The sequence below is a fragment of the Coptis chinensis genome, chromosome 4 (genome assembly GCF_015680905.1).
Source record: "Coptis chinensis isolate HL-2020 chromosome 4, ASM1568090v1, whole genome shotgun sequence".
In the NCBI taxonomy this organism is placed as follows: Eukaryota; Viridiplantae; Streptophyta; class Magnoliopsida; order Ranunculales; family Ranunculaceae; genus Coptis; species Coptis chinensis.
The window spans coordinates 14,995,113-15,012,478 of NC_141459.1; the positions used below are offsets into that span (position 1 = coordinate 14,995,113).

Sequence of the window (17,366 nt, forward strand, 5' to 3'; positions counted from 1 at the left end):
TAAACGAAATGACAATTTCAGTGGATTGTTACTAAGGCATGGTTTGTCTTTTGTTTTCAAAACCACTCAAATGTCCCGACACTTTTTTCTTTAACCTCTAAAATTACGTATTTATCTCAATATATATATATATACTTAAAAAGACAGGGTACCAAAGCATCACTTCAATACCTTGTAAGGGCATCTCCAATGGGGGTATAAAATTACACCTCCACATAGGCGCCACCTAGGTGCCATTAGGATTTTACTACTCCAATTATAAATTATTGTAGAGTCCATAAATATCCACTCTCTATTGTTCCCAATGGAAAAGTGTAAAAAAGTTCAATTTTAAACTCGGACGTCACTTCAAGTGACGTCCCTCTTTAAATTAAAATGGAACGTCACTTCAAGTGACGTTGGAGGTTAAATTTTCAAATTGTGACTTTAGAAATAGATAGGGACAACACTCCAAGTGACGTCCGAATTTGTTTTTACTCAGACGTCTGTTTGAGTGTCGCCCGGGATTTTTATTAGCTGATAGCGAGAGGGGGAATTCCCCACCCTCTCTATCAACTAATACTCTATTAGGGCATCTCCAATGGGGGGTGTAAACCGTATAGAGCGGAAATTTTACACCCCAAATGTCAAAAAACTCTTTCCAATGGGGGTGTTATACCGTAGGTAATAGAGTATTAGTTAATAGAGAGGGTGGGGAATTCTCCCTCTCACTATCAGCTAATAAAAAGCCCGGGCGACACTCGAACAGACGTCTGAGTAAAAACAAATTCGGATGTCACTTGGAGTGTCGTCCCTATCTATTTCTAAAGTCACAATTTAAAAAATTTAAACTCGGACGTCACTTGAAATGACATCTCACTTTAATTTAAAGAGGGCCGGGACGACGTCCGAGTTTAAAATTGATTTTTTTTACATTTTTCCATTGGGAACAATAGAGAGTGGATATTTAAGGACTCTACAATAATTTACAATTGGAGCATTAAAATCCTAATGACACCTAGATGACGGCTATGTGGAGGTGTAATTTTACACCTCCCATTGGAGATGCCCTTACCTACAGTATAACACCTCCATTGGAAAGAGTTTTTTGACATTTGGAATGTAAAATTTCCACTCTATACGGTTTACACCCCCCATCAAAGATGCCCCCACTCTATAAGTTGTACTATTTTTTACCTATTTTTAAGAGCATTTTTTAATACCTTTCAATCTTTCATAAGCCAAAAAAAAAAAATCAGTCCGAGTCCAAAGGCCTACCTAAGTCTGAGCCCGACCCCAAGGCCCAAAACATCGATTGGGCTTGAGCCCATCAGCATCTGCCTTTTTTTTTACCTATCTTCATTTCACAGTTCACACGCTTCTCTCTCTCCGTTTCTGCTGAAACAACAATGAACAGCTTCACCTTCACTTTCCACCTTTCTACTTCAAACAAACTCTTTCTCTTTAACAATTCTCTCTTCTATAATAATGAGCACATCCTCAAAACAGAGTTCATAGTGCTCACTAAACGCACCAGTGGTAGAAGTATGCAAAGTCTTCAAATTGAAACTTTGTTGTCAAACTTCAGAACCAGAAGCTGTAACTCTTCTTACTCAAGTAAGCTCAACATTATTATTTGCATATGTTTGTTCATGAGTTGGTGTTGTTATTATGGTGTCTTGGTGTATGTGGAAACTGAGGTCTGGGATTTTTAGTGTTTGAGTTAACTGCTGTGTTTGTTATATTCTTCAAGTTTTGTTTTTTCTCATATCTGGTTATGCTTCTGTTAATTCTGGTTAATGACTGTCTTAGGAAAGTTTAAGTTTTTTGTATTTTTAGCCTTGCTTCTTGTGTTTTTTACCCCCTCCCCAAAGTTTTCAGGTTTCTAGATGATATTTTTTTTTATTACTACTTGTTTGGGTTCATTGGTATGCTGGAAACTATGTTTAGGTGTCCACGCAAGCAGCATAGGTACTGCCCAAGTGGAAGAACAAGCTGAGGTTGAAATTGCGGAAGGATACACCATTACTCAATTTTGTGATAAAATTATTGATGTCTTTTGAATGAGAAGCCACTAACCAAGGATTGGAGGAAGCTGTTGGTGTTTAGAGAGGAATGGAATAAATACCGAGAAAGCTTTTATAATCGATGTAGGTCAAGGGCCGATAGGGAGGATGATCCGGTTATGAGGCAGAAACTTGTTGTACTAAGTAGAAAGGTGAAGAAGGTAAGCCCTTTAGTTTTTATTATTGAAGATTGGTTAAGTCTTTCCTCGGATGTTTAAATTGCTATACAAGCTTTGATGTTAAATGGTTTTATGCTGTATTGCTGTTCGACAATGAGTGATGTTTGCAGATTGATAATGAAATGGAGAGGCATGCTGAACTTCTAAAAGAGATTGAGCAAAGCCCAACAGATATTAATACAGTTGTAGCTATGCGGCGCAAGGACTTCACTCGGGAATTTTTTCGTCATCTTACTCTACTCTCAGAGACCTATGATAGCTTAGAGGATCGTGATGGTAATAAAACAACACTTTGTGAATACTCTTTAAGTCGTTATTTATAGAGTTTGTAATCATTGGATGAATATTTCCATTTAATAGTGTTTCGTAAAGTATGTTTAAAGTTTTTCATCTCCAAATACATGTAGTCAAACTTGGACAAGTAGCTGATGAAAATTTACTTGGTCCACAATCTTCTTTTACCCTAATGGAGATCATATCAGATATTAAACATATGAGAAGGCTATAAATGCATGAATAGTATTTGTACCATTATCTTCTCAATGACTACTATATGTCTTGTAACGCATCTTATTAGCCTCAATCCTGAGTTATGTTCCTTTTTTTTCCCTTTCATATAATTTGTTTAACAAATGGAAATATTATTTTCTGTTCCTCTCTTCCTTTTCAATGTGTCTTAATTACCGTATCAGATTCCAATTGTAATTCCATTACCCTATAGACAGACCAAATCACGTAGAAATGTATCATCCGCTATTGTTTTGTCTTGTATTTTAGATGTCCTCACTAAAAAATTGGTTTTAGTTACAGTGATGATGAATTCTTTCTCCTTTAGAAGTAATAATAATATTTTGGGATCTAGCTTTGTGAGTAAGGTATCATCAAATTTTCTTTTATATGTTTCCCATGTATAACATCCTTATGAGGCCATTTATTTGTGTAAGCAGCGGTGGCCAGGCTTGCTGCTAGGTGCCTCTCTGCGGTCTGTGCTTATGATAACACCATAGAGAATGCAGAGACGTTAGATTTTGCTCAAGCAAAATTCGATGATATCCTCAACTCTCCCTCATTAGATGTGGCTTGTGAAAAAATCAAAAGCCTGGCCAAAGCAAAGGAGCTGGATTCCTCTCTGATCTTATTGATAAACAGTGCTTGGGCTGCTGCCAAAGAATCCACAACCATGAAGAACGAGGTACAGATTACAAACTGCCTCAAAACTAAGGAAAATTATAATAAACTCAGGTTACTTTAACTCATGTTCAAGATGGTTTTCTGATTTTTGGTCCAAAAAATTTATAAAGTTATCTTATTCTAATTGGTAAACAACATCGACAACCAGGATTGGGGTCACGAAAGTATTAAACTTAAGTCTATAGGGTATTTGTTTTTGATAATATTCTACAGGTAATTATCCTTTATAAATAACCTATAAGATATATTTTTAGTTACTTCATTGTGATAGCAGTAACCAGATAATCTCAATCTAAATGGTTGCTACGTTTGCGGGCAGTGCCACATTTCTGCTTGCCTTTTGAACTAGGTCATCATATGCTCCGCTAGTTCTTTTGGTCAATCCTGTTGCTTAATTAAGGATCACCAATCTATATGCTTGAAAGTTGAAACAGAAATGTAACGTTGGCCGTGATTCTCTAATTTGTCTGCTGCTTCAGTGTATTCTTTGAGGAACTGGTCTAAGGATGCCTGTAGGCTGTAGCTTTGGATTGATCTTGTACCATTGTTGTCTTTTCATTTTAGATACTCCAAGGAGCATGACATAAATATATGTGGTTTTCGTATGGTGGCTTGAGATACTGAAAGAAACAAGATTTGAATTGAATGTTCTTGCTTGTTTAAAATGGAGAAAGGACATATTGTTTTAATTCAGCTATCTCCTATATCAGCTTGCCTTGCTCTCGTACCTAAGCTACTGAAGTTGACTTTTAAAAGGGTTGAAATACTTCTCATTGTGTTATAGTTAAGTTCTTGATTCTAAATTGTGTTAAACATGCATGCAGGTCAAAGACATAATGTATAACATTTACAAGGCTACAAAGAGCAGCCTTAGAAGCATCTCACCGAAAGAGATAAAGCTACTCAAACATCTATTGAATATCACGGATCCAGAAGAACGATTTTCTGCATTGGCTACTGCCTTCTCTCCAGGAGATGAGAATACGGCCAAGGATCCCGATGCCCTGTACACGTAAGTGGATATTCTTGGCTCTGTATATTTGGTGATGGACGGTCTTTGATGTTCAGACTACGATTAATAATAAAATTGGTAGCTTGACATTCTAATTAATGTGTGGTGGTGCAGTACCCCCAAAGAACTACACAAGTGGATTAAGATCATGCTCGACGCATACCATCTGAATAAAGAAGACACTGACATCAGGGAGGCCAAGCAGATGACTGATCCAGTGGTCATCCAGAGACTCTTCATACTCAAAGAAACCATTGAAGAAGAATATTTAAAGCAAACTCCTGAACCGGAAGAAAACTCTAGATAGAATGAGTTTGGAATTATGATCTTATAGAACATGTTTTAAATATGCTCACAGAGCGACAAGCCACTAGAGAATCATCCAGCTTTAGAAATGTTCCTATAACACTATTGTGGGGTCTGAGCTATTCACGCAATGACGCAAGAAACATTGTCTTCCGGAATCCACATTATCCCTGGCAATGGAGGCAGAAAAGGTCGAGGAGGTGTAGTAAGAGATTAAAGGAACTTCAGCTGTGGAATATGGTACTTATAGCTGCTGTCGATTAGTATCATTTTGCTCAAATACAAGAAAGATATCAAGATGGTGTCGACTCGATTGGCATTTCACTGCTTATTTTAATTGCAAGTCAGCTTTGTGATAGAAGTTTCAGGAGCTATTGCAGAAAGTTGGGACTGTTGTCAAGGTTGCATCACTGCATTTGTTTTTTTTCCTTTTTCAAAAGGGGCGCAGTATTGACACCCCACTTTATGGGATTGGCACCCCTTTGGCAAGAAGTAAAATAATAATTGTTATTCTTTATATGTCTCTTTACACCCCACATACCCGATAGTTTTACGGCATCGGTTGTCACGAGATACTATATCCTACTGTAAGTAGTTGTTGCGATATCGTACAATACATGGCATTGGGTTGGCGTGAGATCCCATATCCCACGACAGGGAATTATTGCAGAAGATTTTTTTGTGTTTTTTGTTTTTTTTTTCACTTCAAATTTTACGTATTAAATACACATGATATATAGATGTTTCATTTTCTTTTTTAGAGTTTATTTATACACTCTAAGAACAACACCAAAACTATGGAAAAAAAATGTGCAATGGAGACATAATTTTGCTATCTCGCAGCAAATATTTTCATATATTATAAGAAAAATTTGTGATTAAATTAATGAACAAGAGTTTTGATAATTAACACAAACAAAAATTCTATTTTAGTGAACATGCGACAACTAATTTTATAGAGGGGTGTTAATATCTTGGAATTTGTCAAAAGGGTGCCAATTTCATAAAATAGAGTACTAATACCGCAACCATTTTAAAAAATGTAATAATCCTCGATATAAATGGAGATATTATACCCATAAGGTTTACATGGGTTAGTGTTGTAAGTGCCAAGTAAAAATTGGTGTTTGTGAGTAATCTATCATATTTGTGACCTTTACCCAAATTCTGATTTTATCCCCCAAAAATTGTGGGGATAGAAATGCTTTCTTAGTTTCTTTATATACACATATATGTATTAATTGGCAAAAAAAAAATACTAATTGGCCGGAGCAGCCACACACAAAAAACAATTCAACCGTTTAGGTTTCTCTAATGCAAACGCGAATTGTAACTCCATCAATAGTATCTTTGCTAATTTTCATGAATGGCTTACCCTAATAATTAAGTTATTTTTTGTCAAAATCTGTTTTTTTTTTTTATAACTATCAAATGAATTGAATATAATTATTTAAAAGTCGTCCTTTCAAACACGCCTACACATTTAACTCTTCTTCAGTATGGTTTTGATATAAGTTTTTTTTCATTAATGGGAACTTTGATTATTCTCAAAATCTTAACGCATTGTAATCTAGTTTTTTTTTTCTTTTCAATGTGTAAAGGGGAAATATAATATGTTAATAGTACTGATTTCGTAGTTCGGTTATTTACTAATTTTATTTGGATCATAAGTTTGGCATTTATAGCCACAAATAAGCCACCATTTTCTAAAGGCAACCACCATATAACAAATATTCTTTTTAGCTGCCACCATCTATTCAACAAGGAGATTGTTTCCCATATTCTTTGGACCCAAGTATTGGAAAAAAGCCCATCCATAAAAAGTCCAACTTGTCGCCAAAGAAACAAATAATGATATTAAATGACATTTCTACCATGACAAAAACCTTTAAGCACATGAGAAAGCAATAGAACCAAAACCGTCATTTCAACAAACAAACGACTTGGCCCACATTTAACAAGCGGTGAACAAGTATCCACACATTTCCAGAATCAACCGGGGACACCTGTTCTCTCTGTTATTTTATATCCACCGAAAAAAATAACAACTTCATTTTCTCACTCTTTTCATCATCATCCTCAAAAACCCTGACACACCTTAAACCCTGACACCTTTCTTTCTTTCTATCATCTCGTTTCTCTATAAGATTTCTCTAAAGGATGGCTACTTCGGTTCTACTCAGATCCTTAAGACGCCGTGATCTAGCTACTTCTTCTTATACATGCGTATGTTGTTGTTGTTGTTGTTTTTTTTGTTTTTTTTTGTCTATAGTTATCGTTTTTACTGTGATTTTGTTGAAAATGGTTTAATTCAAGTAACACTTTTACATGTTTTTTTTAACTGATGCTGTCTTACTTGATATAAAAAAAAAAACTCGGAACTTTAGATTGAATGTTAGAGGAAATTATTATACTTGGTAATGGGATGACTTTTTTGTGGAAGTGAATGATGATCATTGTTTGTGTTGCAGCTCAATGGCAATGTTAAGAACTCATTTGTCAGTTCACCTTTTGGCCAGACATGGGCAAGTCTGACAAGACCATTCAGGTACATTGGAGTTGTTTTGATGCTTACTTCCTGTATTCTCTAAGCCAATGTTTTTTTTTTAGAACTACTGAAGTTTATGTATTTATGCAGCTCAAAGCCTCCTGCAAATGATATCGTTGGTATTGATTTGGGTACCACCAATTCGTGTGTGGCAGTCATGGAAGGAAAGGTATAAGACTCTTTTTCCGCATTGTAAAATAGTTTGCTTGCTTAAAGCTGTTACTTATTTGTGCTGGTTGTATGTGAAGGCCCCCAAGGTTATTGAAAACTCAGAAGGAGCTCGAACCACTCCATCAGTGGTAGCCTTTACCCCGAAGGGGGAGCTTCTTGTGGGTACTCCTGCTAAGCGTCAGGCTGTGACGAACCCTACAAACACTATTTTTGGGACTAAGCGTCTGATTGGCAGAAAGTTTGATGACCCTCAGACACAGAAAGAAATGAAAATGGTTCCATACAAGATAGTAAAGGCTCCAAATGGGGATGCTTGGGTCGAGGCCAATGGAAAACAGTACTCCCCGAGCCAGATTGGAGCTTTCATTTTAACAAAAATGAAGGAAACTGCAGAGGCTTACTTGGGAAAGTCGGTTTCGAAAGCCGTGATTACAGTTCCAGCTTACTTCAATGATGCTCAGAGGCAAGCCACAAAGGATGCAGGAAGGATTGCAGGTCTTATTGTGGAGAGAATAATTAATGAGCCTACTGCTGCAGCACTTTCCTATGGGGTAAATAACAAGGAGGGCCTTATAGCTGTCTTTGATCTTGGTGGTGGAACTTTTGATGTTTCCATACTGGAAATCTCCAATGGAGTTTTTGAGGTATGTCTGTAAAAAAATTATCTTTTCTAGAAAATCATGTTTGCTTTATTTAAAGGGTTGTCTCTTCAAAAATTCATCTCGTTCAGGTCAAATCAACAAATGGTGATACTTTCTTGGGTGGGGAGGACTTTGACAATACCATACTAGAGTATTTGGTGAGTGAGTTTAAGAAAACTGAGGGGATTGATCTTACAAAGGACAGATTGGCTCTCCAGAGGCTTCGGGAAGCAGCTGAGAAAGCTAAGATAGAACTCTCTTCTACAACACAGACTGAAATCAATCTACCTTTCATAACTGCTGATGCATCAGGCGCTAAACATTTGAATATTACCCTGACTAGGTCAAAGTTTGAGAGTTTGGTTAGCGACTTGATTGAGAGGACTAGAGGCCCCTGTAAGAGCTGCTTGAAAGATGCTGGTATTATTACCAAGGATGTGGATGAGGTACTTCTTGTAGGAGGGATGACGAGAGTTCCCAAGGTTCAAGAAGTTGTTGCAGAGATATTTGGGAAGGCTCCAAGCAAGGGAGTGAATCCTGATGAAGCTGTTGCAATGGGTGCTGCAATACAAGGTGGCATACTTCGTGGAGATGTGAAGGAGCTTCTTCTCTTGGATGTCAGCCCTCTGTCTCTTGGTATTGAAACTTTGGGTGGCATTTTCACGAGGCTTATTAACAGGAATACTACTATACCTACAAAGAAGAGTCAGGTCAGTCTTCTAGCCTCTGCCATGTGACTCGAAGAGGTTTATATTAATACTTCTGCATATAGAGTATGACAGTCTTTGTTATTGTTGATCACAAATAATTCGGACTGCATTTAAGTTGGATCTCATTTACACCTTTAGAGTGTCTTTTGGCCTGTCCTTGTAGTCCATTCATTTAATAAGCATCGTAGCACATCTAGTGATTGGGAGTTATTGGTTTGACTGTGCTTTTGTTCTTCACGAAGTGAAAGTGCATCTTTCAACCTACTGTATAGCCGGGAGTCTTCTACACTCGTGTAGTTAGTATGCTCGAAGATGCACTCCATTATCTAATGTTGTGATTTCCTTGAGACCTTCTCTATGTGGCGTACTAGCTTTTTCAGGTTGAAGCAGTTCGCTGTTGGCAGATCACTAGGTGTATCTTGCATGTTTTAGTATTTACTATATGATTTCCAACTTTTAATAAGATGCTTGAGTTGTGCAGGTATTCTCCACAGCAGCTGATAACCAGACTCAGGTCGGTGTTAAAGTCCTGCAAGGTGAGCGGGAAATGGCGTCTGACAATAAGCTCTTGGGGGAGTTTGAGCTTATGGGGATCCCACCTGCTCCTAGAGGCGTTCCCCAGATTGAGGTCACGTTTGACATTGATGCCAATGGTATTGTGACCGTTTCTGCCAAGGACAAATCTACGGGAAAGGAGCAGCAGATTACAATCAAGTCATCAGGAGGGCTGTCTGAGGATGAGATTGAGAAAATGGTAAGGGAAGCTGAGTTGCATGCTCAGAAGGACCAAGAAAGGAAAACACTCATTGACATCAGGAACACAGCTGACACAACCATCTACAGCATTGAGAAAAGCTTGAATGAGTACAGGGACAAGATCCCTGCTGAAGTTGCAACGGAAATTGAAACTGCAGTTTCAGACCTCAGGACAGCTGTGGTGGGTGACAACGCGGATGAGATCAAGGCAAAACTTGATGCTGCCAACAAGGCTGTCTCCAAGATTGGGCAGCACATGTCAGGCGGTTCGGGTGGATCTGGGTCAGGAGGTCCATCTCAAGGTGGTGATCAACCACCAGAGGCAGAATATGAAGAAGTAAAGAAGTAACTCTATGTAAGTACTTAGGTTTTCTCAGTAAGTTCATTATAACAGCTTCAGATGTTGTCAAATCTTCAAAACTTTTTTTTGTTTTTAGTTTTTTAGAGGCGCAATATGTAAGAAAACTAGACTTTGAGAATTAGAAATGCAATCATGGAACTGCCATTGCCACATAGTCTAATTGTCATTAGCAGTTCCATAGGGTGTATTATGGCTGTCAGGTTTTGTCTTCAATGTATAAGTCTCTCTCTCTCTCTCTTTCTCTGTTTTATGTGTTTTGAGGATATATCAGAATATGTTATGGGCTGTCTGGTTTTTTCTTCAATGTACAAGGCTCTCTCTCTCTCTCTGGCCTTGTTTGTCGAGGATATCAGTATATCACTATATGTTGGGGTGTATTATGGGCCGTCCGGTTTTTTCTTCAATGTATAAGTCTCTCTCTCTCTGGCCTTGTGTATGTGTTTGTGTGATGATATCAGTATTCTGAGTGTGCTGATCAGTGTGGCCCGATAAATTTGGGTGACTTTCGTATGTACCCCTTGATTGCTGAACTTTTGTTCTGACATGTGGTCAGATTTGTTGCCCCTCAATTCCCTTTCAGTTAAATGGTTTAGATAATAGCTGTTGTTTTGTCATTTGTTGGTTTTGGTGTCGCTGTAATGGTATAAAACATTTGCATGCAGTCTCAGGCTATGCTTGCTGGGCTTGTGTAAAGCAAATTCAAGGTTACAACTTACAAGTTGTCATATATGGACAAGGCTTGTTCTTGGTTTTAAATGTGGCTAGGAGACAGTTAGGGTGTTAGTCGCTAATTTACTTGAGATGTTTGATTAGGCGAAGTTGTTGCCTTCAGCGCTTATCTAGTTTTACTGTTTTGGTGACACTTAAAAATGAAGAAAATCGGAAATATATGTCCCGTTGGTCTTATGATGTTTGAAAACAATATGCCACCAGCGAGTGCACAATTTGGTCAGTAAGTTTATCATGGTTTTGTACTTTTGTTGATTATAACATGTTTGTGAGGTGACGTTCAGGTAGCATACCGAATGCTATTACGAAACCCATTGTGTATGCAAAAGATGCTATACATGCAGTGCCAACAGCATGATTAGTTGTTACTTAACAAAATAAAAATGAGCAACGTAGACTATGTTTTAAATATAGTTCCCTGTAATTTACCATAAAGAGAACTTTAAATTCTTCTTATTCTTTCTATATTCTATATTTTCATTTTTGCATAATTATGTATAGACGTAGTGTAATGCACCAATGAATGTTTTTGTGAGGTTTGTCATAGGATAACTTATGCTATTGAGATGTTCTCGCATTATATCTTTGTGTACCACTCTCATGGCAATACTTGATAACTGATATATCACTTGTGGTACTAAATACTTGATAACTGATATATCTCCTTGAGATGTTCTCGGCAATACTTGATAAGTGATATATCACTTGTGGTACTAACTGATATATGAGATGTTCTCGGCAATACTTGATAACTGATATATCACCTGTGGTACTACAAGCAGTTCGATGTGGACAGGACAGCACTTAGTTTTACGGGTTTTCATCTCCGACTCATTATGACGGCCTATGGAACATGTTCCCTTGCCTTCTCTATAACTCAGAATAATTCTCGCTTACAATTGCAATCCTTTTTGATAATGGCTTACAAATGCTAACTTAGTATTTGAAAAAAAAAAAAAAAAAAAAATCAGAAGACTTTATATGTCGTAATTAGACATTGCACACACCAGGACAGCAACACCCGTCTTCCCATTCCCACCAAGAAAGCTCTCATATAGACATGATTCGTGGTTAGAACTTTGAATGTTAACATATCACAGTGAAACAATCCTTCCAATATATAATCTAAAAAGAACTTTTAAAGGAAGTAAACATATAGTAAGACGTTTATTTCTGACACAAAAAAGCCTCAAACAGGAAAGAGCCAAATCCATAATTAGTCCTACAATCCTATCCAATAATATTGGAGTTCATAAAGCACAACATAACTCAGAACTTTATCAGTCTTGCACATAGCCATGCAAAAATGAAATACACAATTTCTTATATCACCAAACTATCAATGAAAAAGACTAACTTCCTCGTAAAAATAATGATATCATCTGTGTCTAACATTTACTTTTTCACCTCTTCATACTCTGCCTCTGGTGGGGGTTGGTCACTACCCTGAGATGGACCCCCTGATCCAGACTCGCCAGAACTGCCTGACATGTGCTGCCCAATCTTCGAAACGGCCTTGTTGGCAGCATCAAGCTTCGCCTTGATGGCATCTAAGTCATCAGCACCGAGTGCATTCCTAAGTTCTGAAACTGCTGTTTCAATTTCTGTTGCAACTTCAGCAGGAATCTTGTCCCTGTACTCATTCAAACTCTTCTCTATGCTATAGCTGGTTGTATCAGCAGTATTCCTCAACTCTATAAGTTCTTTCTTTTCCTGGTCCTTTTGAGCATGCAACTCGGCCTCCTTCACCATTTTCTCAATTTCATCTTCAGACAGTCCTCCTGACGACTTAATTGTAATTTGCTGTTCTTTCCCAGTAGCTTTGTCTTTGGCAGAAACGGTCACGATACCATTGGCATCAATGTCAAACGTGACCTCAATCTGGGGCAATCCTCTAGGAGCAGGTGGAATACCCATGAGGTCAAATTCACCAAGGAGCTTGTTGTCAGAAGCCATCTGCCGCTCACCTTGCATCACACGAATACCCACCTGAGTCTGGTTGTCAGCCGCAGTGGAGAATACCTACAAACCACATGCTCAAGTTAGCAGTCGAAATCATGTGAGGTTCTCAATGTACAAATAAACATACCAATACCATTAAAACATAGACTAAAAAGAAACTGAATGATAATGCTTAATACAGTAAACATCAGTATAAGAGTTGTTCATGCAAAAAAGAACATTCCAACACCCTTGGTTGAACTTGAACTACAGCAAGTTGAATTACCAGAGAACATGCAAATCTATAAAGATAAATGGAAAAAAGTTGCAGTACACTGATTGCCAAAAGAAGAATACAGTTTAAAGAATAAATGACATTTTCTCTGATCCAAGTACCAACTTCCTCAAAACTGGTTGCAAAAGTCTATTTAAAAGAACAAGCTCAAAACATGATACCAACGTCCACAAAACTAGTTGCATCAGTCTACAAAATTAACAGGCTCAAAACATGGGGAACAGAAACACACCGAACAAAAATGTACACGATTAACCTTTTCGAACTGATTCTAGCATAACATGTGCTAGTTAAGTGTAACACAAACTTTAAAAAAGAACAATGCCAAACATGTATATATTCAATTTCATGTACATATGATGCTCGGACAGGACAAAAAAAACACAAAAAACAAAAACAAAATACGAATAGACATGTAGCTAAAAGCACATGTAAAACTCAACTTCAGTAACCAAAACTGGAAGACAAATGAGCTTACCTGACTTTTCTTAGTGGGAATTGTAGTGTTCCTGTTGATCAACTTTGTGAAGATACCACCCAGAGTCTCAAGACCTAGGGATAGAGGTGTGACATCCAAGAGAAGAAGCTCCTTGACATCTCCACGAAGTATGCCACCTTGTATTGCAGCACCCATAGCAACAGCTTCATCAGGATTCACTCCCTTGCTTGGAGCCTTCCCAAATATCTCTGCGACAACTTCTTGAACTTTGGGAACTCTCGTCATCCCTCCTACAAGAAGTACCTCATCCACCTCCTTGGTAGTAATACCAGCATCTTTCAAGCAGCTCTGACATGGGTTTCTAGTCCTCTCAATCAAGTTGCTAACCAAAGTCTCAAACTTTGACCTAGTTAGTGTGATATTCAAATGTTTTGCACCCGATGCATCAGCAGTGATGAAAGGCAGGTTGATCTCAGTCTGTGAAGTGGATGAGAGTTCTATCTTAGCTTTCTCAGCTGCTTCTCGGAGCCTCTGGAGGGCCAACTTGTCTTTTGTAAGATCAATAGACTCAGCTTTCTTAAACTCATTCACCAAATATTCCAGTAAGGTATTGTCAAAGTCCTCCCCACCCAAAAAAGTATCACCATTTGTTGATTTAACCTGAATGAGAAGAAATTTTGTGAGACTCAACTTAAAATCAAGCATAAAACAATTCCTAGAAAAGACAACGACTTAGAACCCATACCTCAAACACACCATTGGAGATTTCCAATATGGAAACATCAAAAGTACCACCACCAAGATCAAAGACAGCTATAAGGCCCTCCTTGTTATTTACTCCATAGGAAAGTGCAGCCGCAGTAGGCTCATTGATAATTCTCTCTACATTTAATCCTGCAATCCTTCCCGCGTCTTTAGTCGCTTGCCTCTGAGCGTCATTAAAGTATGCTGGAACTGTAATTACGGCTTTGGAAACCGACTTCCCCAAATAAGCCTCTGCAGTTTCCTTCATCTTTGTCAAAACAAAAGCTCCAATCTGACTTGGTGAATACTGTTGTCCATTGGCCTCAACCCAAGCATCTCCATTTGGAGCCTTTACTATCTTGTATGGAACCATTTTCATTTCTTTTTGTGTCTGTGGGTCATCAAACCTTCTGCCAATCAGACGCTTAGTCCCAGAGACCGTGTTTGTCGGGTTTGTTACAGACTGACGCTTGGCAGGAGTGCCAACGAGAAGTTCCCCCTTTTGGTTGAAGGCTACCACTGATGGAGTGGTTCGAGCACCTTCTGAATTTTCAATCACCTTTGCAGACTGCATACATGACAAGAACAAATAAGAAACAACCTTAACTAAGTAAACTACTGGAGAATTGACAAGTCTCATACCTTCCCTTCCATGACAGAAACACACGAATTGGTGGTACCCAAATCGATACCGATAATATCATTTCCAGCAGGCTTTGAACTGCACAAAGTCAGAAACTTAGTTATTTCATCAAAGAAACAATATAGAAATTAAAGAATAGTTGTAGTGGATATCATAACAACTCTCTCTTGTACCTGAATGGTCTTGCTAGGCTCGCCCATTTTTGGCCGAAAGTCGAACTGGCCAATGAGTTCTTAACATTGCCACTGAGCTGCAAAGCAAGAGATATATACAATAAGATAAAATGTTTATTAAATCACACACTTGTATATAATGAAGTACAAAAGTAAGAAACTTTACTGAAATTAACGTTTTCATTAAACTTAAAATCACGTTTTGAAGCAAAGGGTAAGAGATAGCAGATAAAAAAAAACAATGGAATCAATGAATAAGATTGAGATTGAGAATAATGGAATGGGAACAAAAAAAAATGTATACCTTTAAGGAAGAAGATAGATGATGTCGAGATCTGAGAAGAATAGAAGCCATGAATTGGGTGAAAAAGCAACAAGGGTTTAGGGTTTAAGAGAAATTGAGGACAAATGAGGTTTTATTTATTTATACAAAAGTAGCACCCACCTCGTTTTTTTTTTTTTTTTTTTTTTTTAGGAAGTCCGTTTTATATGGAAGACTGTTTATTTGGGTGAAGGGTTTTATCTTTCTTTTATTTATTAAATTAGATAACTTCTCGTCCAAACCAAGGTAACCTGCAGATATGGCCCATTTTCACATTTATGGACCCATGGTGGATTTTTATTTTTCAGAGCCCGCAAACAAGTTTGGTAAGAATGGTAACGCATAAAACTAAAATTGAAGACACTTTATAACATTCTTTTTTATTAAGATGTTGCGTAATTGTGCACTGATAATAAAGACGATATAAATCTATTAACTATTTCTCAAACTTATATGATACAATGATCATCATCCAAACATAAGGTGTGTGTAATCACTTTAAACATTTATACTTGTCTATAGAGACTATAACTCTTTTATTTTCATCATAAAATTATGTCGTTACAAACATTCGGTACCACTACTTTGAGGATAATAAGTTTTGTCATAACGTTACTACAAGATCAGACATGATATCATTTATTGCCATGAGAGTGTGGTACACAAAGATATAATGCCAGAGAACATTTCGGTGGTATCATCAGTTATACAATGAGATGCTAGATTATTATAACTAGTAATGTCTAGCCATGACACAATCACATCATACATATTTATGCTAAAAGAGAGATAAATAAAACAGAAAAAGAAAGAGAAGATAAGAAGTTAATCACAACTCTGTTTAAAACATAGTATACGACTATACGCTCCTTATTTATACCTTGTTAAATAACAACTCTTCATGTTTTTGGCACTTTCATATCAAATAAACATAAAGAAGAGATGGCATGCCTTAATGCATTTTGAGTTGTTTATGCTTCAATGTAAAATCATGCATCTCGAATTCGTGGAAACTCGACTCATTGATTAAAAGTATGGAAATGTCACAATTAGTGTATTGTTGAGATTTGGCATGAGGGCATTATGCTTACTGAGTTCCATACTTCCATATATGTCAGCTGACAATAATTTATTTATTTTGAGCTATAAACATTTTCTTATGTTATTGTATTTATTATTTACCATCGCAATTGGATGACTTTTTCATCGGTGTTGCCCTATTGGTTATGGATACCTACCCTCCATCTTAAGACTTACGACTTAATCAATCCATATGGATGATATGTAACCATAAATATAATTAGGGTTGTCAATTGGTCAAGCTCGAAGTCCAATTGAATCCGAACTGATAAGACAAAGACTTTGATTTTATATTTAGTTCGATAAGATTATTGGGCCAGGTCTGAACATACCCTTGTCCGGTCCGATAATGGCCCGACCTGAAATCTATGATAGAATTGTGTGTTTTATAGTTAATATTAGTAATACTAGTTAATGCCCGTGCCAGATGGCACTCAAGACACATTGTATTTAAACAACACCCCAAGAGACAATCTTCATGGCAGTAGTGAATCGATATTATAAGCTTATAAAGATAGGAATATGTAAAATGTACTACTCATTTCCAGCAGTTCTGTACTTCATAGCCATGTCATCGAAACACTCAACTGACTCAAGTGGGTTTATGACGATTCTATGTATTTCATTTCTAACAAACCAACTCATTTTAATTAAATCAAGGCATATCAGAGTGAGAAACAAATAAGGGGAGAAATCCTTGAATTAAGAGCATAAACCCAGTAGCCCAAACGCTATTGTAGGCAAATATATTGAAGAGAAAATGGAGTTCAACAACTATCAAGAAATATACTCAGGTTTTGAATGAAGGACCTTTGAAATAAAGGGATACACATATGAATCCAACACATTATCCATGGATGTTTTGTTTATGTTATAGTAAACATTTATTGTAATGCCACCTCAAGATCAAAAAAATATTACACAGCATTAATAAGACTACTCTCAATTTTATTAATCATAACTATAACTATAAATTATCATATTTAATTTCTTACTCACCTTTTTTCATTGGTATTAATGTCCAAGGTATATGATATTTGTGGTACAATTTTTGCATATATTGTTTTTGAAGAAACACAT

The 17,366-nt window shown here is 37.1% G+C and overlaps 3 protein-coding genes across 3 annotated transcripts; 2 read left to right on the forward strand and 1 right to left on the reverse strand.

The window, feature by feature from the left end:
• Window positions 1–1,001: 1,001 nt before the first annotated feature.
• On the forward strand, window positions 1,002–5,250 carry LOC147502106 (endoribonuclease E-like protein). The gene is given in 7 exon segments (XM_086604447.1): window positions 1,002–1,059; window positions 1,930–2,037; window positions 2,040–2,206; window positions 2,335–2,500; window positions 3,172–3,416; window positions 4,240–4,427; window positions 4,542–5,250. Coding segments are annotated over 7 exon segments (1,125 nt in total). The 3' UTR covers window positions 4,735–5,250.
• Window positions 5,251–6,654: 1,404 nt separating this feature from the next.
• Window positions 6,655–10,119, forward strand: LOC147502107 (heat shock 70 kDa protein, mitochondrial). The gene is made up of 6 exons (XM_086607063.1): window positions 6,655–6,959; window positions 7,205–7,281; window positions 7,372–7,450; window positions 7,530–8,096; window positions 8,183–8,803; window positions 9,285–10,119. The coding sequence occupies exons 1-6, from the start codon at window positions 6,894–6,896 to the stop codon at window positions 9,906–9,908; spliced, it is 2,034 nt and encodes a 677-aa protein (XP_086463189.1). The 5' UTR covers window positions 6,655–6,893; the 3' UTR covers window positions 9,909–10,119.
• A 1,666-nt stretch (window positions 10,120–11,785) lies between these two features.
• Window positions 11,786–15,391, reverse strand: LOC147502108 (heat shock 70 kDa protein, mitochondrial-like). The gene is made up of 6 exons (XM_086607062.1): window positions 15,189–15,391; window positions 14,885–14,961; window positions 14,711–14,789; window positions 14,070–14,636; window positions 13,364–13,984; window positions 11,786–12,671 (listed from the first exon to the last, which is right to left on the reverse strand). Exons 1-6 carry the CDS (start codon window positions 15,237–15,239, stop codon window positions 12,045–12,047), a joined length of 2,022 nt encoding a protein of 673 aa, XP_086463188.1. The 5' UTR covers window positions 15,240–15,391; the 3' UTR covers window positions 11,786–12,044.
• Between the last annotated feature and the right edge of the window lie 1,975 nt (window positions 15,392–17,366).

What these genes read in the sequence shown, in the direction of transcription:
- LOC147502107 (XM_086607063.1), top strand. Translation starts at nt 6,894, where the DNA reads ATGGCTACTTCGGTTCTACTCAGATCCTTAAGACGCCGTGATCTAGCT. An exon ending in CTACTTCTTCTTATACATGC is followed by an intron (nt 6,960 to 7,204) that starts GTATGTTGTTGT and finishes TTTGTGTTGCAG; the next exon opens with CTCAATGGCAATGTTAAGAA. An exon ending in TCTCCAATGGAGTTTTTGAG is followed by an intron (nt 8,097 to 8,182) that starts GTATGTCTGTAA and finishes CATCTCGTTCAG; the next exon opens with GTCAAATCAACAAATGGTGA.
- LOC147502108 (XM_086607062.1), bottom strand. Translation starts at nt 15,239, where the DNA reads ATGGCTTCTATTCTTCTCAGATCTCGACATCATCTATCTTCTTCCTTA. An exon ending in TTTCTGTCATGGAAGGGAAG is followed by an intron (nt 14,637 to 14,710) that starts GTATGAGACTTG and finishes TCATGTATGCAG; the next exon opens with TCTGCAAAGGTGATTGAAAA. An exon ending in TTCCCACTAAGAAAAGTCAG is followed by an intron (nt 12,672 to 13,363) that starts GTAAGCTCATTT and finishes TGTGGTTTGTAG; the next exon opens with GTATTCTCCACTGCGGCTGA.